Source organism: Cyprinus carpio, chromosome A13, assembly GCF_018340385.1.
Source record: "Cyprinus carpio isolate SPL01 chromosome A13, ASM1834038v1, whole genome shotgun sequence".
NCBI classification, from domain to species: domain Eukaryota; kingdom Metazoa; phylum Chordata; class Actinopteri; order Cypriniformes; family Cyprinidae; genus Cyprinus; species Cyprinus carpio.
Window position 1 is genome coordinate 27,352,708 of NC_056584.1, and position 26,882 is coordinate 27,379,589.

Consider the following 26,882-nt stretch of genomic DNA (forward strand, 5'->3'; position numbering starts at 1 on the left):
AATCTTGTCTTTTTGGTCAACGGTGATCACAGTTTATTCACTTCCTGTTTGTTGCTGCCGTATGTTTTGAGTTCAAGCTCTGTCACGTTAATTATCGTTTATTTTTTATCTTAAAATCAATTTTATACACCATAATTTTCATTTCTATAACGTGTGAATATATCCTCTATCGTATTCTACAACAAAAACAATCAGAGCGCCTTGTTCACTAGTTTTATTTTGATTTCTGCTATTAGTTTATAGCCCGTTAGCATCGCCAGCGTGGTTGCCGCTAATCCTGCATACATTGCTAATACTCTATTCACACACATTACCATTGCTTTACTCACTGTTACTTGCTATAATGCACCCCTCCGCCACCTCTGGTCTTCGAGATCTCCACCTGGAAGCGCTTCACTCCCCTCCGCGTGATGGAAAGCCATGCTGTGATCATTGGAGACTCCATCGTCTGACACATCCGTGCTACATTAGCTGAAGGTAAAGTGCACACTCACTGTCTCCCTGGTGCTCGTGTTCTCAATGTTTCTGTGCAGATACCCACGATCCTGAAGGCCAACGAGAGCCCCAGAGCGGTCTTGCTTCACGCCGGGGTTAACGACACCACGCAGCGGCAGACGGAGACGCTGAAGATGGACTTCAGGAGCCTGATCGAGACGGTGTGCAGTACATCCCCCGCGGCGACGATCATCATGTCAGGAATGCTTTCCATGTATCGATGAGGACATGAAAGCTTCAGTAGACATTTTGCCCTAAATGAATGGTTATTGTCATGGTGTAAAGAACAGAAACTGCTCTTTGTTAATAATTGGAATCTTTTCCGGAAGCATCCTAGGCTTTTTCGTGCTGATGGCCTGCACCCCAGCAGAGTCGGAGCGGAACTCCTCTCAGACAACATCTCCAGGATGCTACGCTCCATATGACTAGTAAGCCAATTCTCAAATAACTGCTTTAATGGCTTTTGTTCTACCCTTTTGAATAATATTAGTACTTGTGCTGTCCAGTCTATTAAGACTGTGTCTGTTCCCCGAATAGTGAGATCAAAATATAAATTTAATGTAGGATCTAGAAAAAATCTGATCGTGATTAAACAGGAAAAATGTCAAATAAATGAACAAAACCATTTTTTAAAGTTTGGGCTCATAAACATTAAATCACTCCGTTATTGTAAATGAAATGATAACAGATAATAATTTTGATGTACTCTGCTTGACTGAAACCTGGCTAAAACCAAATTATTATATTGGTCTAAATGAGTCTACTCCACCAAACTACTGTTATAAACATGAGCCCCGTCAGACTGGTCGTGGGGGAGGTGTTGCAACAATATATAGTGATATTCGCAGTGTTTCCCAGAAAACAGGATACAGGTTTTATCTCATTCGAAATACTTCTGCTTAATGTTACACTGTCAGATATGCAAAAGAAATCTATCGTATCTCTTTCTCTGGCTACTGTGTATAGACCACCAGGGCCATATACAGAATTCCTAAAAGAATTTGGAGATTTCCTCTCAGACCTATTGGTTACCGCTGATAAAGTGTTAATTGTCAGAGATTTTAACATTCACATTTATAATACAAATGATGCATTAGGACTTGCGTTTACTGACCTAATAAACTCTTGGAGTCAAGCAAAATGTCACCGGGCCGACTCATCGTTTTAATCATACGCTAGACTTAATTATATCGCATGGAATCGATCTAATTGATATAGATATCACACCTCAAAGTGATGACATCACTGACCATTTCCATGTATCGTGCATGCTGCGTATTACTGATATTAATGGCTCCGCGGTCCAGGGAGAAACTATTGTTCCAGCTACCAAAGAAAGATTCACAAATAACCTGCCTGATTTATCTCAACTGCTCTGTGTACCCATAAATACACATGAACTAGACAAAAATGACTGGCAACATGGGCACTATCTTCTCTAATACATTAGAAGCTGTTGCCCCCATCAAATTGAAAAAGGTTAGAGAAAAACCTACTGTTCCATGGTACAACAGTAATACCCACTCTCTCAAGAAGAAAACTCGTAGTCTTGAGCGCAAATGGAGAGAAAAACTAACTTGGAAGTTTTTAGAATTGCGTTGGAAAAACAGTATGTCCAGCTATAGACAGGCCCTAAAAACTGCCAGGGCCGAGCATATCCGCAAACTCATTGAAAATAACCAAAACAATCCAAGGTTTTTATTTAGCACAGTGGCTAGATTAACAATTAACCAGACGCCACCCAATCTAAATATTCCCTCACAGTTAAAACAGCATCTAATACTTCAGCTTCATTCATCGCACCCAAAAAAAAACCACAAATACAAAAAAAAATATAAAATCTACAGCATCTAATACTTCAGCTTCATTCATCGCACCCAAAGATAAACTGCAGTGCTTTACAAAAATAGGACAGGAAGAGCTAAAAAAAATGTATCACTGCATTTAAACCAACAACATGTTTATTAGATCCTGTACCCACTAAATTACTGAAAGAGTTGTTACCTGTAGCAGAAGAACCACTTCTCAATATTATTAACTCGTCATTATCTTTAGGTCACGTCCCAAAACAATTCAAGCTGGCGGTTATTAAGCCTCTTATTAAGAAACCACAACTAGATCCTAGTGAACTGGCAAATTACAGACCCATTTCAAATCTTCCATTTATGTCTAAAATTTAAGAAAAGTTGTCTGCTCAATTGTGCTCCTACCTGCAAAAAATTATCTCTATGAAGAATTTCAGTCAGTTTTCAGGCCCCACCATAGCACAGAAACTGCACTTGTTAAAATTACAAATGATTGATCTTAGTGATCAGACCTGCCGGCATCTCATTGCTAGTTTTACTTGATCTTAGTGCTGCGTTCGACACCATAGATCACGACATACTCATAGATAGATTACAAAACTATACAGGTATCCAAGGGCAGGCTTTAAGATGGTTTAGATCCTATCTGTCCGATCACTACCACTTCATTTATTTAAATGGGAAGTCGTTTCATTTATCACCAGTAAAATATGGAGTACCACAAGGATCTGTCCTAGGTCCTCTGCTATTTTCAATATACATGTTGCCCCTTGGTAATATCATTAGAAAATACGGAATTAGTTTCCACTGTTATGCTGATGATACTCAACTATAAATATTGAGACCAGATTAAACTTCTAAATTATCTAAGATAACAGAGTGTGTTAATTTTTTTTTTAAAAGATTGGATGACCAATTATTTTGTCCTATTAAATTCAGATAAGACAGAGATATTACTTATTGGACCAAAAAACAGTACACAGAATCTCGTAGATTACAATTTGCAACTAGTCGGATGTACTGTTACTTCCTCTACTGTCAAAAATTTGGCAGTCCAAAATGCTGCGGCTAGAGTCCTTACCAGGTCAAGAAAATATGATCATATTACCCCAATTTTACAGTCTCTGCACTGGCTACCTATTAAGTTCTGTATTGGTTACAAAATATTATTACTTACTAATAAGGCCCTTAATGGTTTAGCTCCTGCGTACCTAACTAGTCTTCTACCACGCTACAACCCATCACGCTCCCTAAGGTCACAAAACTCTGCACTTTTGATAGTACCTAGGATAGCAAAGTCGAGCTTTTTCGCATTTGGCTCCCAGACTCTGGAATAGCCTTCCTGATAATGTTCGGGGTTCAAACACACTTTCTCTGTTTAAATCTAGATTAAAAACACACCTCTTTAGCCAAGCATTCAAATAATGCATCTCATAATTTTGGACTGCAGTTATATCTGATCAAATGCGCATTATTATTCTTTAGCTTGGGTTAAACTAATTTAACTTTTTTGGAACAGCAGCTACGCTAATTATGCCTCTATTTGTTTCTCACGAGTTTGAATCAGTCGGAGCGGTTCCAGCGTAAATGACTCACTCAGTTGAATCGGTTTGTCTGTTCCTCTTCTTTTCTCGTCTTCAGACATGTTTACACAAAACTGTCAGCACTGCTACTGGCTCAGCTCCCTAGTTTTATGAGAATAATCGAAATAAGCGTAAAAGTATGATGTTTACAAATAAAATATCCATATTTCCATTCCCAAGATAACATCCAACACAAATCTAGAACATATTGGTAACCGGTTTACTGCTAACTAGTGAAACACTCCATTAAAATGACGAGCTGCAGCTCAAAATACTGTACATGTTAGATGGAAACATTGTGCATTTGATCTAGTTTGTAGCTTAATTGTCTATATTTGAAATAGTTTGAGCACTACACTTCAGCTGCTGACAGTTCAATTAGAAATCAGCTGAAATCACCCAGTCTCTCAAACCGTGTTCAATTTATCAGTATAAATTGTAATAAATATTTGAGAAATTATTGTTGTATCTGATTGTATTAGTCCATATAGAGTGATACTCAATGTAAAAAGAGCAAATGGGAGAAGCAGATGAACACAAAAGTCTAAAAGAGTCATGTAGCCTAATTCCTTACTGAATGTTACGAGATAAGAAACTTTGGGCATTTTCGACATATTAGGCATACAAATAAAAAATGCATGTGTGCATATTTTTAAATATTATTCGCAAATAGTCCTAGAATGATTACTTTCCAACTATAGTTATGCCTAGAACTTTTTTCATTTTTTTTTATTATTTTATGGCTCATTAATAAAAATCAGTTCCTCTATGGAGAAAATAAAATGGATTTTTTTTATTCCATAACTCGACTTTTGTGCTCTATTGTTGTGTGGTTACTAGGGTGTTAACTAGTATGTTTTTTTTTGATGAAGTTGAGAGAGTGATAACTCTCAATGATAAAGCAGGTGAAAAATTTCATCTCTATATATGAGGCCCATAAGAGTCATATCTAGAAACCAGAGCTGTGCACCTGTTTTGTCAATAGCCAGGTGAAAACTGTAATACGATTGGTTAGAAAAGCATGCATTAGAACAACAGAAATGAAGACAAAGACGAGCAAAATAACCTGGGAATGAAACTCAACAGAGCGTCAATAGAATAAATATACAAAGCTGTAGGAAGCAAATGATGCGCTGAGGGAAACAGTGTGAGTTCTTCTGTAAAGAAGAGGCATAATAAAGGTCTAAAAAAAGCAATTCAGTCCAGCACTTGTGAGATGCAACAAGAAAAACAAGGTAGAGTTCACTCAGATGCACCTGCAGAACATGAATACATTTTTACTGTGTGACTGGAAAACAGCATGAAATAGAGTTTGTGAGAGATGCCGTGGGTACAAACATATGGATTGAATCCCAATTTGCACACTGTCCATCTCATATGATATGCCAAAGTGAGACAGATGCATCCCAAATGGTGTTGAAAATACACTAAATTGCCGAAAGCATGTGGAAGACTTCTAATTAATGGGTTCCAGTGATTTCCATAAGGACAATCCTAAAGCTACACACAAAATGATGAAATCAAGGGAATTGTGTGCTTTGCAACACTTAACAAAGGGTGTTTTTCTACACCAGCTTGACGACAGCCCTGTGCACAAAGCTACGTCCATATTATTTGCTAACATTGGTGGTGAGATTTGGTTTACTGGAATTACTGCAACAGCAAAAGCCATTTATTAGAGAGAGGGGGGCAAAAAAGTGTCCTAATTTTCTTGAATTCACCCTATGTCAAAGGTGCTTGGTTTAAAGTCCTATTTCTAGTGGATTTGCAATGTTTGCATCAGTTTATTCTTTTTTATTTAGGCGAATACTTCCCATGTACCCCTGTGTTATAGAAGAGGATGGTGTTTCGTAAATTGGGGAAACTTTTCTGTATCCTTCCATCTAGTCTGAAATAGTACCTACCCTTCCGTCTTTTTCTATTCATTCATATCTACCAAATAAAGAAATATATAGAAAAAATACACAAAAAAAAACAGCTCAAATTTATTCAAAAGGTCCAAACTGATCAAAATGTGTAATTTGGTGCAAGATGCAAATGCTGATATTTACGTATATGGTCAAAAAGTAAAATTAAATTCTGATGCTTGTAATATAAATCAGTGAGATCTTTATAGCAGATCATTATATAAAATCTTTAATCTATATATCTCTATATGTTACTCTATAGTAAGATGCTTAGCTCAGAACATAATGCAATGCTGTACAATGATGATTGAGAGATGAATAAACAGTATTCAGTAGCCTGATGATCATATTTGATACATTTGAACATGACTTTTCTGAAAAAATTAACTTTATTTATATTGCGATTTTTTGTTTATCATTATCATCATGACAGGTGTTCTTTTTTTTGATGAATTTTCTGTATGTTTATGATAAAAATAAGAAGAAGTGGCATTCACACATCTTGTAAAAAAGAAAAAAGTTTGGACTGACTGTGTCATCATTTACTCGCCCTCATGCCATTCTTTTCTGAGAAAAGTCATTGAGCCAGTGTTCTTCAAAATATGTTCATTTATTATCTTTTGTGAAAGACACACAAGTTTGGACTGACTGACATGAGGAAGAGTAAATAATGAAAATATCAATATCTGAGATGAGAGTAGCTTTATTAGGTGCATTTTCCAGATCAAGCAAAGCTTAGGATTTCTATTCAGAAACAACTCATCTCTCTTATATTTTATATGTTCAAACATGGCCCTAATTAAAGAATCAGCCACTAATGTGTGTGATTATGTGGTATAAAAGCCTGTGGTGTCATATTGCCATATCAGTGAATTAGTGAAAACATACTTATTCAACTTATCCCTCAGTGCATTTATTATTTCTATTTTTTCTTCCTCGTGACCCAGTGTTCTGCATCCATCTGTTAGTGGTAGTTTTGGCAGTGCCCTATCAGATCGAGTGCCAAATCAAAAGCACCTGTTGTAAGACTCTTCTACTCTTTGCCAAAACCATAAACAAACACGCCACACCAACTGCCAGTTTTGACTTCCAAAGAAAAATAAGACATCAACGGCATCACCCCATGCAACTTTGAAGAACAGACGACAGAAGCCCCAGGCCCTTGTTCAGGGATGTTTCCGACAGCTCTTCCTACTCGAAAGCGTCGGCGGCCTGAAGCTGCCTTCGCTGGGGGTCGCGAGGAGGTGAAGTTCAGGGATGTGACTCTGTTCCTGGTGGAGAGGAGGATGGGAAAAAGCAGGAGGAATTTTCTGTCTAATCTCGCCAGATCAAAGGGCTTCTGCGTAGACGACGCTCTCAGGTACGTGACACAGAAAACAGCTGAGTAGATGAGGTGAGACACCATGACCTAATACATATCCCAGAGTCTAGCATTATCACAGCCCGGTTAAACTGATAGTTCACCCCAAAATAAAAATGTGCTGTTAATTTATTCACCCTCAGGCCAAGATGTAGGTGACTACTTGTTCTTCAGTAGAACAGTAAAGAAGATTTGTTGCTGAAACCGAGGTCCTTGGTCAGCAGCTGGTTTTTGAAAAAAAAAAAAAAAAAAAAAAACATATTAAGGCTCCTCACGATATATTGACATCTTACGAAGCGAAATGATTGGTCTGTGCAATAAACATTATTTACGAATGTGGTGGATGACACCTAGTAAAGTTGTAAATTAAGGGGGTGTGTTATGTATAAAGACTAGCGGAAGGAACAAGAATGGTAAGTGCGTTTGTTTCTGGCGGAAATAGATCGACACTCATATGGTTTGTATGCGAGGGGTTTACATGTGGATTCTCTTGGATCCTTGAGATAGATCTACGGAGCCCTTTTGTTGTATTGTTTTGTTGTAATGTTTGTTTTTGTTGGGTATCTCCTTTAGTCCGCCTGTGCGTTTGAGCTGATAATTGAGCCAAAGAAATTCGGGTGGAATAGTTTCTTTTTTTTTTTTGTTCTACCGTATGTATTCCCCATTGTTTACACATGCTTTAAAAGGACACTTACATGCTTAGTGTTTAAGCAAAGTTAAGCTATTTTTGCATGTAATGTATTTGATGAATTGTGATTCACAAGGTTTATTATTATTATTATTATTTTTATTCATTTGGTGGTTTTGTTGATGGTGTTTTTTTTTTTTTTTTTTTTTTTTTCGAAAACAGCCCAGAGTAGAGCAATGACCATATCCCAAATAGCAAAACTCTAAGTATGTATGTTTTGTGTATTTGGTGTAATTAAATGTGTTTATGTGGTTTAAGGTTAAAAAACACATTATTTTCCATATAATGTACATTATTGTTTCTCCGCTATGCCCCTCCTTCTGAAACGTGTTGATTTTTACAAAACTCATTGCTCTGAAAAGGCGAGGTGTGCTCTGATTGGCCAGCTATCCGGTGCGTTGTGATTGGCTGAATACCTCAAGCATGTGACTCAAATGTTACGCCCCTTAACACACTGTGATGCTGTGTGTCCCGGTGCGACGAGACAAAACCAATAAAAGTCAAAGACTTTTTCTGTGTGTTTGTTTGTTCCTTTAAATCCCACTCATTCAGTCATTCAGATCCCAGCAGAGAGATTTTCCCTATTTAGAGACGACGAGTGACGTACATCTCTCTGACAAACAATTAAAAGCTCTACTTTTCACTGTGTTATTAAATATTTTAATTTGCATACAATTTTATGCAAATCACAGTGATAATGACTAGGGCGGCTGGGTTCTCGATGAGTTTCTAAACAGAATGTTGCACAGAAAATGACATTGTAATAACAGCACAGAAACCGGCTATTAAAACCTTGATTAACAGAATTAATCAGTTGCTTCAAGAAAAAAAAAAAAAAAACTTTACAAGCACAGACATACTTGTTTTGAAGTGTGTAATGTGCTGAACATCACGTGTGAAGTGTCGTCTGTTATTCTTCTCTTCATGGCAGCTTGGTCAGAAGTGATCCTGGGCTGTTGGTGCCAGTTTGTGCAGGTGGAGAAGCACCAGTGGGAGTTGTTTGGGTAGACGGGCATAACAGCAGCCAGCAGTTTGCCGTAGCGTGCCGTACCCAGCTGAGCGATGGCACCATTCCCAGAAATGCAGCTTGAGCTCGAGCGGCCTACGGCTGCAGCCAACCACAGGAAACCCGTCATGATGAGCTGAAAAATGACATTTTATAAGCCAGTGAGGATTTGATATCAGTATGAGTCTGATAATACAATGCTCTATAATAAATCCCCGGGTATTACGCTGAGCACGGATGCATGTCGTGATAGAGACGGCACAGAGACGCTGCACAGGAAGGGCTGGAGATTAGATGTTATGACATTCATAATGCACATCTTATGCTATATTGAAGCTGTTGGAATCAATCAAAGGGTGTTTGGCTTCCTGTGGAGTTTGTGCAAGAGGAAAATGTTGTTGCTCGCAGGTTGCTCGTTCATTGCTCAGCATCAGCTTGGATGCTTCTGCTAAAATTCCTTTCAGAGGAATAAAAATAGACAGTGAAAGTATAGAGCTATAAAATTCAGATCATTTGATCTTGTGGGAGTTTGCATCGGTGTCTCTAATTGCAAACGTTGCAAAAATATGACAAATGTGCATGCAGTTTAAATACTCTGGTGCATGAATTTCAGAGGCTCATTTGACTTTGGCCGCAAATCATTTGCATAGCAGTGCCTTGGCAAACACCTTATCATTTTGGCAATGAGTTTTGAACAGACAAACGCCAATTATATTTTGTATAGAAACTGTAAAAATTATTAAATAAGTTGGACTTATTTGTTTTTGTGATTTTGCTGATGTATCGTTTCTAGTCAAACCAGTGTGTTATTATTAAAAATGTTTTCATTAGTTGAAATAAAACTAAAATAAAATTAAATATAAATATAGATGAAAACTTCAATTGAAAAATATAAATGACTAAAATAAAGTTTTTGTTAATTGAAATAAAGTTAGATGAAAAACTAAATAAAATGTTTAAGTGCCAAAAATACTAAAACTGAAATAAAAAATGAATTAAAACTAAATAGAAATAAGTAAATAGAAAAATAAGTTTTATTCATTTAAATAAATCTAAAAAATACAATTAAATATTAAAAACTGAAAATTAAAAATGTTGCATTGACAAATAACTGAAATAAGTGTATTAAAATTACTTAAACTGAAAATAAATATAAATTAAATTAAACAGAAAACCTTAGATTTAAAATGATAAATGTTGCTCTGGCAGCTATCTGAAATAAGTTGAAGTACAAAAAAATTACTAAAAATGAAGTAAGTTAAATAGCAGTATTAATAAATAAATATAAATATTAGATGAAATACTCAAACTTAAAACTCTAGAATAAAATGTGAATTGCTGCCTTGGTACTGAAATTACTAAAACTAGCGGAAAAAAATATAAATAGAAATATAAATAAGCCATAATATATATATATAAAAACGATAAAATCTAAATAATTTTTTTTTTTAATTAAAATAAATGCTAAAGTTAGTTAAAATACTAAAATTACTAAAACTGAAAAAAATTAAGCTAAATAGAAATATTACAAAAATTGACTAAATTACATAACAAAATTACTCAAACTTAAATTAAAATTAAAATAAAAGCTGAAAATTTTAAAAACAAAAGCTAATTCTAAATATTAATAAATACTCTAATACTAGGCCTGTGTAAAAATACTAAAGTAGTCAGACCATAAAAGGGTTTGTTTTTTGTTGTTAAATCAAAACAAACCACATTTACATTTCAAAAGAATAAAGATGAATAGGTTTTCCCTCTGAGGACAGACAGAAGTGAGTAAATTAGTCTTGCAAGCCACATCAGCGGTTGATTTCCTCTTAAACACTCTCCGTCTCGGGCTAATTTCAGACATCAGCAACGGCACCTGTCCGTTCTGCTATTGTACCTCCGCGTGTCTGATTGAGAGAGGTGCATGATGGGTAATTTCATTTAGCCGCCTGCTCAAAGTGCTGAAAGCTCAGGACTGTGTGTGTGTTATGCATGTGCTTCTGATCATCACACACGTCACAGTCACATCCTAATGTGTGAGAGTCCACCTGATTTGATTTCATACAGTATAATCCGATCACGAGAACCGCTAGAGAAATTAAAACCGCACGTGGGTGTGTGTGAGAGAATCAATCAGTCGTAGAGTAGATGTGAAATTGGATTACGGTGCTTGAAAACAGCTACTTATGTGCCACACGATCTGGGATCCATTATGTGCGCCTGATGGTGTGTGTGTATCTGCTGTGTGTGTGTGTGGTTCGCAGTGCTGACGTGACACACGTCGTGTCGGAAGGGAACGCGGCGCAGGAGCTTTGGAGCTGGCTCGAGGAGCAGGGCTTTAGAGAGACGTGTGACAAACACGTGCTGCACATCAGCTGGTTTACTGAGAGCATGAGCGCCGGCCGGCCCGTGCCTGTGGAAATCAGACATTACATACAAGTAAGTGCACTTGAGAAGCTTATATGGCAAAGATTACCTCTTTTCCATTATCTATTAGCATTCCTGTGCATTTCACCTGTGAAATCACACAATTCTGTGCACAGAACCACACACATCCACACTCACAAAATGTTTTCATTACTTTAAATATCAACTAAAATCTAGAAAAACCAACTAATACCAAAACCAACTAATACAAGTAAATACAATTCACCTTTATTTACAAACATATTCAAAAAAAAAAAAAAAACCAAAAAAAAAAAAAACTTACCTTTTCTTCTTCTTGTCTATCATATTCAAAAAAAAAAAAAAACAAAAATCCTGGCTACGTGTTTAACTAGACGAGACTTGTTAAGCACTTGTATACCGTTGTTGTTCTCTCGTTGATCTGATTGTTTCTACTGTTCTCATTTGTAAGTTGCAGTATTAACTAGGAAAAAATGTGTCAATACAAAAAAAAAAATAAAAATTAAAAACTATATGTAAGTCAAGTCACCTTTATTTATAAAGCGCTTTTAAGAATACAGATTGTGTCAAAGCAACTTTACAGCATTAATTAAGAAAACAATGTGTCAATAATTAAAATGACAATAGTAAACACTTTTCAGTTAAAGGCAGTTCGTCATTGAATTCAGTGATGTCATCATCCAGCTCAGTTCAGTTTAAATAGTATCTGTGCAATCAAGTCGACGATATCACTGGAAATGAAGTGTCCCCAACTAAGCAAGCCAGAAGCGACAGTGGCAAGGAACCAAAACTCCATCTGTGTTTTCGACTATTAATAATAATAGTCGAACCATTATATACTATAATTAATAATAATTAATAATAGTCAGAAGAGGATCTATGACTTCTGGAAGCACCTCTTTTAGGAGCTTAGATGGAATAGGGTCTAACATACATGTTGTTGGTTTAGATGATTTAACAAGTTTATACAATTCTTCCTCTCCTATAGTAGAGAATGAGTGGAACTGTTCCTCAGGGGATCTACAGTGCACTGTCTGATGCGATACTGTAGCTCTAATAGTATCAATCTTGGAAGTAAAGTAGTTCATAAAGTCATTACTGCTGTGCTGTTGGGAAATGTCAACACCTGTTGATGCTATATTTTTCGTTAATTTAGCCACTGTATCAAATAAATACCTGGGGTTATGTTTGTTTTCTTCTAAAAGAGACGAAAAGTAATCAGATCTAGCAGTTTTTAGTGATTTTCTGTAGGATAGGTTACTTTCCCGCCAAGCAATATGAAATACCTCTAGTTTTGTTTTCCTCCAGCTGCGCTCCATTTTCCGGGCTGCTCTTTTAGGTTGCGAGTGTGCTCATTATACCACGGTGTCAGACTGTTTTCCCTTAACCTTCCTTAAGCGTAAAGGAGTAACTGTATTTAAAATGCTAGAAAAGAGAGAGTTCATAGTTTCTGTTACATCATCAAGTTGTTCTGAGGTTTTGTAGTTTTGTGTTCTGATACAGTATGTAGACGTTTTAAAAAGCAAAAGCTAATAATAAAAAACACAACAAATGGCTAAAACCTTAGCTAAAAAAAACAAAAAAACATTTTTTATTTCTATAAATATTAACTAAAATACTGAAGAAATATAAAAAAGTTGCCACGGTTTAAGTACTAAAATAACAAAAACTAAAACTTTATCAAATCTGTGTAGACATTTTTAAAAAGCAGAAGCTAATTGTCAAATGTCAAAAACACAACAAAATTGCTAAAACTTTAACTAAAATTAAAATGAATTTGGAAAATGTATTCAAAATATGAACAAATCCATTAGCATTCACATGAGGGTTATTTAAAACTCAAACTTGAATTAAAAATAAAATACACATTACCTAAACTAATATAAAATACAGAAAAGTTCAAAAACAGCTAGTTGCCAAGGCAACATTTCTCATTTTTGTATAGTTTGCCGAAGTACCAAATAACTAAAACTGGAAGCTAAAACTTAATAAAAGTAATAAAACCAAATTATTTAGCAAAAATGAAAACAGAAAATATACAAATAAAATCTAGCTCAAGAAATGAACAAATCTGTTAGCGTTTCCATTTGTTTTGCCCATGATATCACTCAAGGTTATTATCATTAACTAAAAAGAAAACCATAAAAATTAACTAAAATAAAAACAAAATATAATAAAATAAAAAAATTAATTACTTAAAATAGAATAAACATTAACTGAAATAATATAACACACATGACATAATAAAACTAAATAAAATATAATAAAAAAAATAATTCAAACTACCTAAAAAAAAACTCAAACATACTAAAATAAAAAAAATTAACTAAAATAAAAACAAAATATAATAAAAAAAAAAAAATTCAAACTACGTATATAATATGTCAAACATACTAAAATAACACTGATTCTGCTTCCTTGAAATAGAAAAAATAAGCTTTTTGATGAACTATTGTTTATGATTCTTACATGTTCTGTTCATCGTGATAATCTTCACAAATGCACACAACTTTTATGAATTTTGAAACTTAAATACAATCAGCAGAAATGAAAAGCTAAACGTAGGCTATACGAATTAAGAACTACACCACGGTCACATAACGTCACCTCCATTAAGCTTCAGTCAGCTCTTTTGGTCTTTATTTAAAACACATTTTCCCTAAACGTTTGAGTTAGAATAGTTTGCAAGAGTGTGATTATAAACACAACAAAGCTGTAAAAGCGACTAGTTAGTAGCTGAGTTTATCAGTTCATCCTGATGATATTTAAAGCCACCCACAACTTCTGTAGTCCCACTTAGACACTTGTCAGCAAGAAGTAAAAGCTTTAAAAAGGTATTACTGGTGTATATTTAGCTGTAGAATAAACCATGAAAATAACTTGAGCTTGTTTCAGTCACTGAACCCTTAAACCTGTTTATAAAACCCACTGACTTTAGGACAAAGGATCTTCCTAGTGATCAAAAACACGTATAAATTAGACGTGACCTAAAACATAAAGACTTTACAGCCTACTGAATGGACTGTACAAATGAAACATGGCATCTACGTTGATTTATGCAGTGCTAGAATCATAAACGAATCAGTGTTGGCCTCATTAAATATTCATGTGGTAAACGCTCACACGCTGTTTAACAGTCGAAATGTTGACGGCACACACGTTAAATGCACAAGTGTTGCACAAGCAGTCATTCAAACAGGTCGAGTGCTTGTGACATTTTGCATTAACCTCATGAATAGCAAATGAGAAAATTAACCCAGAGTTTTTCCAAATGCATCAAAACCTACTGACTCCCATAATTAATTAATAACCAATTCATTTTTTTTTTAAATTAGTATTCTTGAATTTTTGTCCAGTAGAAATGTCTTATACTTAATAATATCAATAATGTCTTTAAAACAAGATACATATACTGGAAAAAAAATGTATGACGTTCAGAAAAAAAAATTATATCTGCAACCTCATCACTTTTTGGCTTTTAAATCATTTAATTGGCTGAATGTGAGGTATATAATTTTGTAACACCTTATTTTGTCAAAACTTGTACTTTTTGAACTGTAAAGTTTTTTAAATCTGAGTTTTTGCAGTCATTTTGCAGTTAAGTATGTAGGCATTGACAATAGTGTTGTTTCAAAAGAATCTTGTTATCTAAACAGCGTAGTTCTATTTGATTCTACAGCATAGTTCTCTCTCCCTCTCTCTTTTTTGAACCATTGCAAGTGTAAAATATCCATTGAAAATGTGTACGTCCTCAGGCCATCCAAGATCAGGATGAGTTTGTTTCTTCATCAGATTTGGAGAAATGTAGCATTGCATCACTTGCGCTGCAGTGAATGGGTGCCGTCAGAATGAGAGTCCAAACAGCTGATAAAAACATCACAATAATCCACAAGTAATCCAAACCACTCCATCCCGCTAAAATATCCCTAATAAAATTAGTTAAATTGAATTGAATTGAATTGAATTAATAAAGCTTAAAATACATATAGTCCATAATCCATAATAACACTTCCTCCAGTGAAAAAGTGTTCTGGTGTGAATCAGGAGATAAATCTGCACAGATCAAGCAGCGTTTAAACAGCTCTAAACAAATATGTGACTGGATTTTGATGTAAGAGACAACAGCAGATGCACTTTTTCACCATTCACTGCAGAGGATCCATTGCTGAGCAAGTGATGCAGTGCTACAACTTCACAGCCGCTTCGGGAAATAATAGAAAAGGGCAATGCATTTCACGTGTTGGTTGCAGAAGCACATTTCATAAAGCCATAAGGCCAGCGCCTGACAGCCTCAGAGTGATGTTCAATACAGCGCCAAACAGAGGCATCAGTGCGACTCCGGGCCTCGTAGCGCATCGCTGACTGACGCTGAAGACTGATTCTTCACACTTGGACAACGCCGTGGGTGCTTCCGCAGCATATGTGCCCCAAATAAAGAAATATGCTGCCTGTTTCACAAACTCCATTAATCTTTCTTCTCCTTCTCAGTGGGATACAGATGAGCAGAAGTTGTGCCCGAAAGCTGCGTCCTCGCAGGACTTATGACTTATGAACTCGAGTTCGTCTTTTAGCCGCTTCAGTGCTGCAGACCAGAAAATGTCTTGTTTACTTTTGGCCGGCGTTGATTGAGGCGATTAGCATCGAGCAGCTTCAGTGAAGATGCTGTGATTGATCAATATATCAGAGTCAGGTAATGATGCAGAAGACAATAATTGATCTGCGATATTAAAGGAATAATTCAGCCAAAAATGAGGCTTCTGTCATCATTTAGTACCGATCTGTATGCTGTTATTTCTGTGAAGAAATTTGCATGCAAAATCGTTATGCAACTCGCAAATGAGCAAAAAATTCTATATTCCAAGTCATATAATGCGGAGTGAGGAGTAAAAGTGTGATAAAACTGAGGACATTTTTAATATTTAGTGTGAACCTGAGTTATTTTTATAGCCTATATATGTAAGCATTCGGCAAATGCTTTTATGGAAAGCAGCTTACTTTACTAGTGCCATGATCTACAGAAATATTATAGAATTTCATATTTTAAATTTATTTTTAATTTTAATTTTAGTTAAGTTAGTAATTTTGTTATGTGCTTTTGTCATTTTAATTTTTTTAATATTTAATATTTCTTTTTAGCTTCATTACATTAAAATTATACATCTTATATTTATATAACTTTATTTCAGTTAACATGGCAACATGGCAATAAACTGAAATGCAACATATACATATACATATATATCATATACCACATATATATTTATATATTATATTTAAAATATAAAAATATAATATATTTTATTTAGTTTTTTTTTTTTTTAAGTTTTTTTTTTTTTCATCCATCCAAACTAAAATAAATATAAAAAAATAAAAAAAATAGCAACATTTCTAATTTTCTATATTCTGTAGTTTTCTATACATTTTATATATATATATATACATATATATATATATATATATATATATATATAGCTTTATTTCATTTAACAAAAACTTTTGTTTTTAATATTTCTGTTTAGCTTTATTTCATTTAACAAAAACTTTTGTTTTTAATATTTCAGTTTTAGCAATTTAGCAAAGTAATTTTAATTTAAGTAATTTTATGTGCTTTTTCTCATTTCAGTTTTTGTTTTAGTAGTTTTAGTACACCAATGTAAAGTTTTACATCTAATATTTATTTTTTTTTGCTATTTGAGCTTTTAATGAAAAGAATTTTGTGAACTTTTCCCTTTATAATGATGTATGATGTGTGTGTGAGTTGTAGAAATGCAAAAATCAAAAGAAGTTGCCTTTATCATCGCTCTAAAAATGTCATTCTTCCGTCGCCTTCACGGCTCTCTTTCTCTCCTGAAGACGAGCTGCAGCTTTTTACACCCACTGACTTGTAATGATTGTAAGAAATGCAGATAAATACGCCTCTTGCTGCCGTCCAGTGGGATGGGATGATCAGGGAAGAGTACAGAGAGTGAAATGAGTGTGTGTGTGTGTGTGTGTGTCTGTGAGTGTGTGTGTGTGTGTGTGTCTTCAGAGACATCTGTTTCACTATCAGTCATGCACTTGGAGAGGAAGCGGAGGCCCAATCAGGAGGGATGTGAACCCGAACCGGGCCGGTGTTCAGGGTGTGATCTCATTAACCCGAGCACCTCGCTCACCTGCTCGAGTGTTGGTCATTAACCTGCAGCAGACGCTTCCCTCACCTGCATTCATTTCAGCTCATGGTTTCTCCCTGTTGAGGAGAAGTCTTTCCTCAGACAAAAAACTAAACAAAACCTGTTTTCAGTGTCTGTGACCTCCAGATGTGATTGATGCGTTGCGCCCCCTGGTGCCAGACGTCATGCACTTTTAATTTCTTCCCAAAACAATGTAATTGTTGCATGAGAGACACTCCAGAGGAATGTTATTGCTTTATTAAACTGCCCTGCATCATATTTGCTGAATGAAATCCAATATTTTTTTCTTAGTAATATTGTGTATTGCTATTCCAAAAATAGCCTGTTTTGCTCAAACATGACACACTTTCTCACTATATATGATGCATTCCTGTCTTCCTCTGTGCCAGATCGCAAGTGTTTAGTTCTCAGCCCATTTTTCACATATATGACATTATTTCTTAATTTTCATGCCTAATCCAGAATTATGGCCAGTGACAGAAGAAAATGCAAATGTGAGACTGATGTTTTCTGCTTTTACTGCATCCAAACATAAACAGAAAATTAGTGATTTTGTGAAAATGGCTTATTTAAAACGTGTTTATGTAAAGTTCTTTGACATTAAATAGAGTATTTGATCTATCTGTCTATCTATCTATCTATCTATCTATCTATCTATCTATCTATCTATCTATCTATCTATCTATCTATCTATCTGTCTATCTAAAAAACCAGCTTATATTTTGAACTTCATTTAATCTAATATATTTATAAATTATTAATTCAAATTTATATCAACAAACTATTAACCCCATTAATAAAAGTTTTAATTTTAGTCTAATTTACTTTAGTAATTACATTTTTATTTTAGTTTAGTTTGTTGATATGATTTTTTAAATATTTTTTTTATTATTTATATTTATCTTATTTTTTTTTTCTATTTTAGTAATGTTAGTACTTACACTTTTATATTTAGTTTTAGTAATCTTATGTGTTTCTGTCATTTTTATAATTATTATTTTTTAAATATAGTGTTAATAATTAAACTTTTAAATCTAATTATATAATCTTAAAATCTTCATACTTTTTTGTGAAAATACTGTACAGGATGGAACATTTTATTATATAAATTTTTGTGAAAATACTTAACATAATATAACAATTAAACATATAAATTTAAATCAAAATGTCATTAAATTAGGTAAAATCAGACCAAAATTTCACAAAACATATAAAAAAAAAGCCCTTTTTTATTTTTTAAAAATGTATTTTATTTATTTTTCAAAATGCAGGGATGTGTAATAGATCAGGAGTAAAAATCAGCTTTGTCTCAGATGTTCCTCATACATTATTTTAAGGAGAAATTGATGTGGATTTGATGGGAAATATTTGACTTTGGGTTTCATACTTGGAAAATCTGAGTGTTTTGAGACCATGTTGAGTTTCCATTTTCTCTCTTTGTAGTCTTTCAGACATTGGAAATGAATATTTTTGTCTGAGTGGCAGTGAAAAGGCATGTGAAGTCAGAGACCCACAGTGAGGTCTGGTGTCATGGGATGGGAAATTAAATCAGAAAGTGCCTTTAACTATCATAACATAATGGGGAAAAGAGCCCAGATTAGTTTCTGATTTGCACTGAAACAGTCATAATACAGGCATTATATGCAGACTCTTTATGCTTGTGAAGGGGGTGATGCCCCTGACGGCGAATAATGGCTCTGATTTTTCTCACTTCTGAGAGCTTGATGCTTTTGCTGGAGGGGAGTGAAGTTATCAGGCCTCTTTTCATTCAGATCCGCGACGCCTCTAAAATAGCTGGCGGTCAGAACAGCATGTTAGCATTCACTTTCCCTGCTGAATCTCTGAATCTGCCATTATCACAATGTGCCGAGATGATTGCGTAGGTCATTTTCATGGGTACAGACTCCCATCGCGTCTAGCAATTATCCCCAGAGCGCTGACTTTTTTCAGCTGTAATCCTTTAGTGAGTCAGGAGGGGGTGAATATTTCAGCGTCTAAATCAAACGCCAATTCATGAGGGCTAAACCCGAGATGCTGTGGCCTTTATGGCTGTAATTGTAAATCATAAAGCTGTAATTGATTCTGATGCCTCCTGTCGTTATCATGCCGTTTCTGTCACTCCAATGCAATGAGATAAACATTTGTTAACCACACTCTCACATTTTCTGACAGTAATCTGAGGGTTTACCGTGCAAAAGATGTTTACCATCATGCTACGATGTGGTAGGTGGTTGCTAGGGAATTGCTTTGTCATTCTAAGGTGTTCATGGTGGTTACTGGGGCTTTGCTTGGTGGTTGTTAGGGTTTATGGATAGTAACTAGGATGATGCTTACATGGTTTGCAGTTAATAGGGTATTCTGGGTGACTGCTAGGGTGTTACTATGCAGCTTCTAGGGTGTTCTGGGTGGTTACTAGGGTGTTGCTAGGTGGTCGCTAGAGTGGTTGCTTAGGAATCACTGTGCGATTTTTAGGGTGATCTGGGTGGTTGCCAGGATGATGATATGCAGTTGATAGGGTGTTCTGGGTGGTTACTAGGGTGTTGCTAGGTGGTAGCTAGAGTGGTTGCTTAGGAATCACTGTGCGATTTTTAGGGTGATCTGGGTGGTTGCCAGGATGTTGTTATGCAGTTGATAGGGTGTTATGGGTGGTTGCTAGGGAATTGCTATTTCATTTCTGTTGTGTTCTAGGTGGTTACCAAGGCATTACTAAGGTATTTTGAGTTGTTGCTAAGGTCTTGCTCTGTCGTTTTCAGGATGTTTCTCTGCAGTTTCTAGTGTGTTCTGGGTGGTTACTAGGGTGTTGCTAGGTGGTAGCTAGGTTGCTTAGGAATCACTGTGCTATTTTTAGGGTGATCTGGGTGGTTGCCAGGATGTTGCTATGCAGTTGATAGGGTGTTGTGGGTGGTTGCTAGGGAATTGTTATTTCATTTCTGTTGTGTTCTAGGTGGTTACCAAGGCATTACTAAGGTATTTTGAGTTGTTGCTAAGGTCTTGCTCTGTGGTTTTCAGGATGTTTCTCTGCAGTTTCTAGTGTGTTCTGGGTGGTTGCTAGGGTGTTGCTAGGTGGTAGCTAGAGTGGTTGCTTAGGAATCACTATGCCATTTTAAGGGTGATCTGGGTGGTTGCCAGGATGTTGCTATGCAGTTGATAGGGTGTTATGGGTGGTTGCTAGGGAATTGCTATTTCATTTCTGTTGTGTTCTAGGTGGTTACCAAGGCATTACTAAGGTATTTTGAGTTGTTGCTAAGGTCTTGCTCTGTGGTTTTCAGGATGTTTTTTTCTGCAGTTTCTAGTGTGTTCTGGGGTGGTTACTAGGGTGTTGCTAGGTGGTAGCTAGAGTGGGTTGCTTAGGAATCACTATGCCATTTTTAGGGTGATCTGGGTGGTTGCCAGGATGTTGCTATGCAGTTGATAGGGTGTTATGGGTGGTTGCTAAGGAATTGCTATTTCATTTCTGTTATGTTCTAGGTGGTTACAAAGGCATTACTAAGGTATTTTGAGTTGTTGCTAAGATCTTGCTCTGTGGTTTTCAGGATGTTTCTCTGCAGTTTTCTAGTGTGTTCTGGGTGGTTACTAGGGTGTTGCTAGGTGGTAGCTAGAGTGGTTGCTTAGGAATCACTATGCCATTTTTAGGGTGATCTGGGTGGTTGCCAGGATGTTGCTATGCAGTTGATAGGGTGTTATGGGTGGTTGCTAAGGAATTGCTATTTCATTTCTGTTATGTTCTAGGTGGTTACAAAGGCATTACTAAGGTATTTTGAGTTGTTGCTAAGATCTTGCGCTGTGGTTTTCAGGATGTTTCTCTGCAGTTTCTAGTGTGTTCTGGGTGGTTACTAGGGTGTTGATAGGTTGCAACTAGGTGGTTGTGAGCGGTTACTTAGGCATTACTATGTCTGTGACTGTATGGGTGGTTGCTAGAGAATTGCAATGTGATTTCTATTGTGTACCAAGTGGTTACCAAGGGGTTTCTATGGTATTCTGGGTGGTTGCTAGATATTTGCTATGTAATTGTGTCTAAGGTAAGGTAACTAAGTCTAAGGTGTTCTAGGTGGCAACCAGGGAATCCTGGGTGGTTGCTAGGTTGTTGCTATGTGGTGACTTAGGCATTACAGTGTCATTATTAGGGTGATCTGGATGGTTGCCAGGATGTGGTTGCAAGGATATTCTAGGTAATCGCTAGGGCTTTGCTTTGTAATTTCTAAGGTGTTCTAGGTGGTTACCAGGGCATTGCTAGGACATTCTGGGTGGTTGCTAGGGTGTTACGATGTGGTTGCCAGGATATTGTGCAGTTGCTAGAGTGTATTGGATGGTTACCAGGGCATTGCTAGGTGTTAGCTAGAGTTTTGTGAGTAGCATTACTTTGTCATTTTTAGGGTGATCTGAGTAGTTGCCTGAATGTTACTATGCAGTTGCTAGGGTACTCTATGTAGTTTCTAGGGCTTTGCTATGTCATTTCTAAGGTGTTCTGGGTGGTTACTAGGGCATTGCAAGGTGGTAGCTAGTGTGTTGTGAGTGGTTGCTTAGGGATTACTATTTTTTAGGGTGATCTGGGTGGTTGCCAGGATGTTGCTATGTGGTTGCTAGGATGTTGCTATGCAGGTGCTAAAGTATTCTAGGTGGTTGCTAGGGCTTTGCTGTGAATTACTTCTTTTAGCAAACACCAATAATAAAAGTAAGTATGGCAAAATGATTCTGTGTGTATTAAATATTGAGAGGCTTTGTGAACTGGTTTGTGCCAATTGTCTATATTAATCTAATATTGACTGTACATAATCTGATTTAATTATGTCTTTCTCTCTCTCTGTGCGTTTGTTTATGAGCAGAATCCTGCTGTGGACCAGAGGTCGTGTGCACATCCGTCAGCCAAACCTGAGTCTGCTGTGTCTCCGTACGCTTGCCAGAGACGAATGACATTGAACAACCACAATAAAATCTTTACAGTGAGTACAAACACACATGTGTGATGCTAATCAAACTCCAACATCGTAAAGGACACTGAGATATTATTTTAAAACTAACATCACAGTGCTCCAGAGTTATTTTAATCTCTGGCCCACTTGCAGCACAGTATGGACAGAACAGAAGGGGGACGAACCACACACACACGTCCTCATTAACACGCACATTAGCTGCTTCAGCTATACACTGTGAGACCATTGCAAAGGACTATTTGCTTTTAGAAACTGTTCTCTCAGACATAACAAGGCTTTTACATGTTTCAAGAAAATATGAGCTAAATTAGCTTTGTACAAAGTAGTATTGCTAATTGTCACCCTACAATTTCTAAGTGGTTTCTACAGTGTTTTTGGTGGTTGCCAGGATGTTGCTAAGTTGTTACAAGGGTGTTCTAGGTGGTTACCAGTGTATTGCTAGGTGGTTTCTATGGCGTTTTGGGTGCCAGAATGTTGATAAGGGGTTGCTAGGGTATTCTGAGTGGTCACCAGGACATTGCTAATTGTTTTTTACATTGTTTTTGGTGGTTGCCAGGATGTTGCTAAGTTGTTACGAGGGTGTTCTCGTTGCTACATTGTTTTTGGTGACTTCCATTGTAGGGTGTTTTAGGTGCCAGAATGTTATTAAGGGGTTGCCAGGGTAATCTGAGTGGTCACTGGGGTATTGCTAAGTGGTTTCTACATTGTTTTTGGTGGCTGCCAGGATGTTGCTAAGTTGTTACGAGGGTGTTCTCGTTGGTTACCAGGGTATTGCTAGGTGGTTTCTAGGGTGTTTTAGGTGCCAGAATGTTGCTAAGGCGTTGCTAGGCTATTCTGAGTGGTCACCGGAGTATTGCTAAGTGGTTTCTACAGTATTTTGGTGGCTGCCAGGATGTTGCTAAGTTGTTACGAGGGTGTTCTAGGTGGTTACCAGGGTATTGCTAGGTGGTTTGTAGGGTGTTTTAGGTGCCAGAATGTTATTAAGGGGTTGCTAGGGTATTCTGAGTGGTCACTGGGGCATTGCTAAGTGGTTTCTACAGTGTTTTTGGTGGCTGCCAGGATGTTGCTAAGTTGTTACGAGGGGTTACCAGGGTATTGCTAGGTGGTTTCTAGGGTGTTTTAGGTGCCAGAATGTTGCTAAGGGGTTGCTAGGCTATTCTGAGTGGCCACCATTACATTGCTAAGTGGTTTCTACAGTATTTTGGTGGCTGCCAGGATTTGATGTTACGAGGGTGTTCTCGTTGGTTACGAGGGTGTTGCTAGGTGGTTTCTAGGGTTTCTACCAGGGTATTGCTAGGTGGTTTCTAGGGTGTTTTAGGTGCCAGTTTCTACAGTGTTTTTGGTGGTTGCCAGGATGGTGGTCACCGGAGTATTGCTAAGTGGTTTCTACAGTATTTTGGGTGGCTGCCAGGATGTTGCTAAGTTACAAGGGTGTTCCTTCTCGTTGGTTACCAGGGTATTGCTAAGTGGTTTCTGTGGTGTATTTTTAGGTGCCAGAATGTTGCTAGGGTATTCTGAGTGGTCACCGGAGTATTGCTAAGTGGTTTCTACAGTATTTTGGTGGCTGCCAGGAATTTTCCAATATGTTACTAGGGTGTTCTAGGTGGTTACCAGGGTATTGCTAGGAGGTTTCTAGGGTGTTTTAGGTGCCAGAATGTTGCTATAGGGGTTGCTAGGGTATTCTGAGCCAAGTTGTTACTATTGCTAAGTGGTTTCTACAGTATTTTGGTGGCTGCCAGGATGTTGCCAAGTTGTTACTAGGGTGTTCTAGGTGGTTACCAGGGTATTGCTAGGTGGTTTCTAGGGTGTTTTAGGTGCCAGAATGTTGCTGAGGGGTTGCTAGGGTATTCTGAGTGGTCACCGGAGTATTGCTAAGTGGTTTCTACAGTATTTTGGTGGCTGCCAGGATGTTGCTAAGTTGTTACGAGGGTGTTCTAGGTGGTTACCAGGGTATTGCTAGGAGGTTTCTAGGGTGTGTTAGGTTATCTGGCGTTACTCATGGACATCAGCTAGTGTGAGGTAAGAAATAAGAAAGATTTAGTCTGGTCAAATGTAGATAAACACATGCAGCTGTTTTAATTTTCTCACAAGAAGTGAAAAACTCAGGCGTACTTGACAGACGGCCTTTGTTTTGTCTTGCGATTTTTGCTTTGTAGGTTACAGGCCTGTTATCAGTTGTCGAGCAAAACAGTCATGTTCTGCTTTAAATATTTATTTGATACTCGAACATAAACACCTTCAGCTTCTCTGAAGAAAATTACAAGCAACTCTTGAGACGCTGCCAGAACTGCTTAACTTCCCGCACGAGGTGTGTGTTTGGTGCCAGAATTAGACTGATGAACGCTGGAGGTTTAAGAGCTTTTAGATGCACGAGGCGTCGCTCGCTGATTATCACAGTGATGTGTTGTGGTTCTTTGAACATTAATCCAGAGAAAAACAGTGTAAGAATATGCTTTGTTTCAGATGTGACATTTGCGTAGACTCGTATTTTGCGATCAGCGACGTTAATAAATCAATTACGATGAAAGAGAAAAACACCAAAGACTGACAGGGCGAGGTGAACCGTAACCGAGAGCACAGATTAAAATCTCTTCTGTATCTCACTGGCAAATATGATATTTTAATGAAAAACAGAGACTTGATTGCCTATTGCCAGGAGAGAAAAATACCTGCAATGCAATCACATTATTGAGAATAATGATTGAGCTGAGGAACAGCAGGATGAGATGAGAGGAGCTCAGGGTGTTTGTGAGAGATATAATCTGTTTTGTTTAGGCTACAAATATCAGATGTGTGCATTTTAGTCCTTATATATTTAACTAACTTAATGCTGCATCAAATTTGTTTACGTTTAGCGTGTTTTATTGCGGCGGCTGATCATTTGTTGACATGCATTGTGCATATAAATGCATTGGGGAAATGCATATTTGAGCAATCATCACTAAATTAAATATCATTTAAAAGCTTAAACACTCAAAATTCATCCTGTTAAAAATCGTTTTGAAACCAGACCTATATCATGGAAATGGAAAACTAGTACAAGGTCAAGCACACCTGACAATAATGCATAGGATCAAAAAAGGCAGTCTTATAGAAAAAAGAAGAATGAGGATCCCGCACACTACAGCTTGCATATAACATATATATTTATTATATACAACTGCAAGATTTGTGACAGGAAAATGCATATTTGCTATTTTTGGTAAAGCATCTAAACAAGAACCTCATTATTTTTTTTGTGACATCAACTTCAAATTTGAAACATTTTGCATTTTGTATTTGCATTTTCTAAAATAAGTAAAATTATCATATCAAAATGAAATCCAAATTTATTTATAAAGCACCTTAAAGGGCACCAGTGTACCAAAGCAATGTACAATGACATAAAACACGATAAAATACAAAGAGAGAAAGATAATAAAAATACAACAACAGCAAAATAAAATACAATAAAAATAAACTAACAAAGAATATGTAAGTGGTGTTTGCACATGTAAAACTTTCCTCTGGGAGGATTAAATAATAATTTATATCTAAAAATTAATAAATAATAATATAACTATTAATTATTTATTTACTATCATGATTATTTATTATATTATTATTATTATTATTATTATTATTATTATGTTGCTATGTTGAATTTTTGTTATGGCTGAATGGTTGATTTTTTTTTGCATGTTTATATATTAAATAAATAAATAATAATGTATACAGCTTATTATTATTATTATTATTATTTGCTGTGCTAAATTTCTATTATGGTTGAATTTAGCATGTTTATATATTTTTTAATATATTTAATATATTATTATTAAATATTATTACATGCTTTTTAGCACGTTATGTGTTTTGATAAGGTTCTGGATTGATTTTATGCAATATGCATTGTGAAAACCACTATTCAAATGAACTGGTTCAAACTATTCACTATTCAAACATTATATTAATTATATTATTATTTTGTATAGTAGTAGTAGTAATAATAATAATATATAAAATTATATGTGTGTATAAAATTAAAACAGTAATTGTAATATAAAATGATATAATTGTGCATATATAATATTTTCAACAATATTTAAAATTTTTAATAATAATAATGATAATAATTGTTATTATATTTAAACAAAGCTACTGTGTGTCTTTTTTCATATATATATAATATTTAAAATTATATATATATATATTTAAAAATATTTAATCATTTTTAAACAAAGCTACTGTGTGTCTTTTTTCCTCTTTTTTGTCTTTCTGTTTCTTGAATTGTCATCTTTGCTTTCTTTAAGACTCTAGTTTTCTTTACCAGGCCTCCACATTAATCAGTACATCAGTATGTAGCGGCGCTGACCGACACACTGTGCAAGCGCACCGCAAACCGTGTGTGTGAATGAATGCTGGCTGATTTAATGTGGAGGGTGTAAATAGACATTAATGAGCAGTCGATGTGTGTTGTTTGCTTTCATCTCTTGTGCTGACAGCAGCCCAGGGAAGGTCTTTCCTGCCTTGCTGAAACAATCTCTCTAACGACTCCGTGGGC

At 36.1% G+C, this 26,882-nt stretch overlaps 2 protein-coding genes across 2 annotated transcripts in view; one reads left to right on the forward strand and one right to left on the reverse strand.

Moving 5' to 3' along the window:
- The window catches only part of LOC109072757 (B-cell linker protein-like), a 39,951-nt gene extending 29,231 nt beyond the window's left edge, over positions 1-10,720 (reverse strand). The window contains exons 1-2 of the mRNA XM_042769559.1: positions 10,570-10,720; positions 8,699-8,980 (exon numbers count right to left, since the gene is read on the reverse strand). Coding sequence (XP_042625493.1) covers positions 8,699-8,974 — 276 coding nt within the window. The 5' untranslated portion in view covers positions 8,975-8,980; positions 10,570-10,720. The remainder of the gene's footprint in view (positions 1-8,698; positions 8,981-10,569) is intronic.
- Positions 10,721-10,886: 166 nt separating this feature from the next.
- LOC109084734 (DNA nucleotidylexotransferase-like) overlaps positions 10,887-26,882 on the forward strand; it is a 46,296-nt gene continuing 30,300 nt past the window's right edge. The window contains 2 exon segments of the mRNA XM_042769618.1: positions 10,887-11,274; positions 22,235-22,351. Coding sequence (XP_042625552.1) covers positions 11,059-11,274; positions 22,235-22,351 — 333 coding nt within the window. The 5' untranslated portion in view covers positions 10,887-11,058.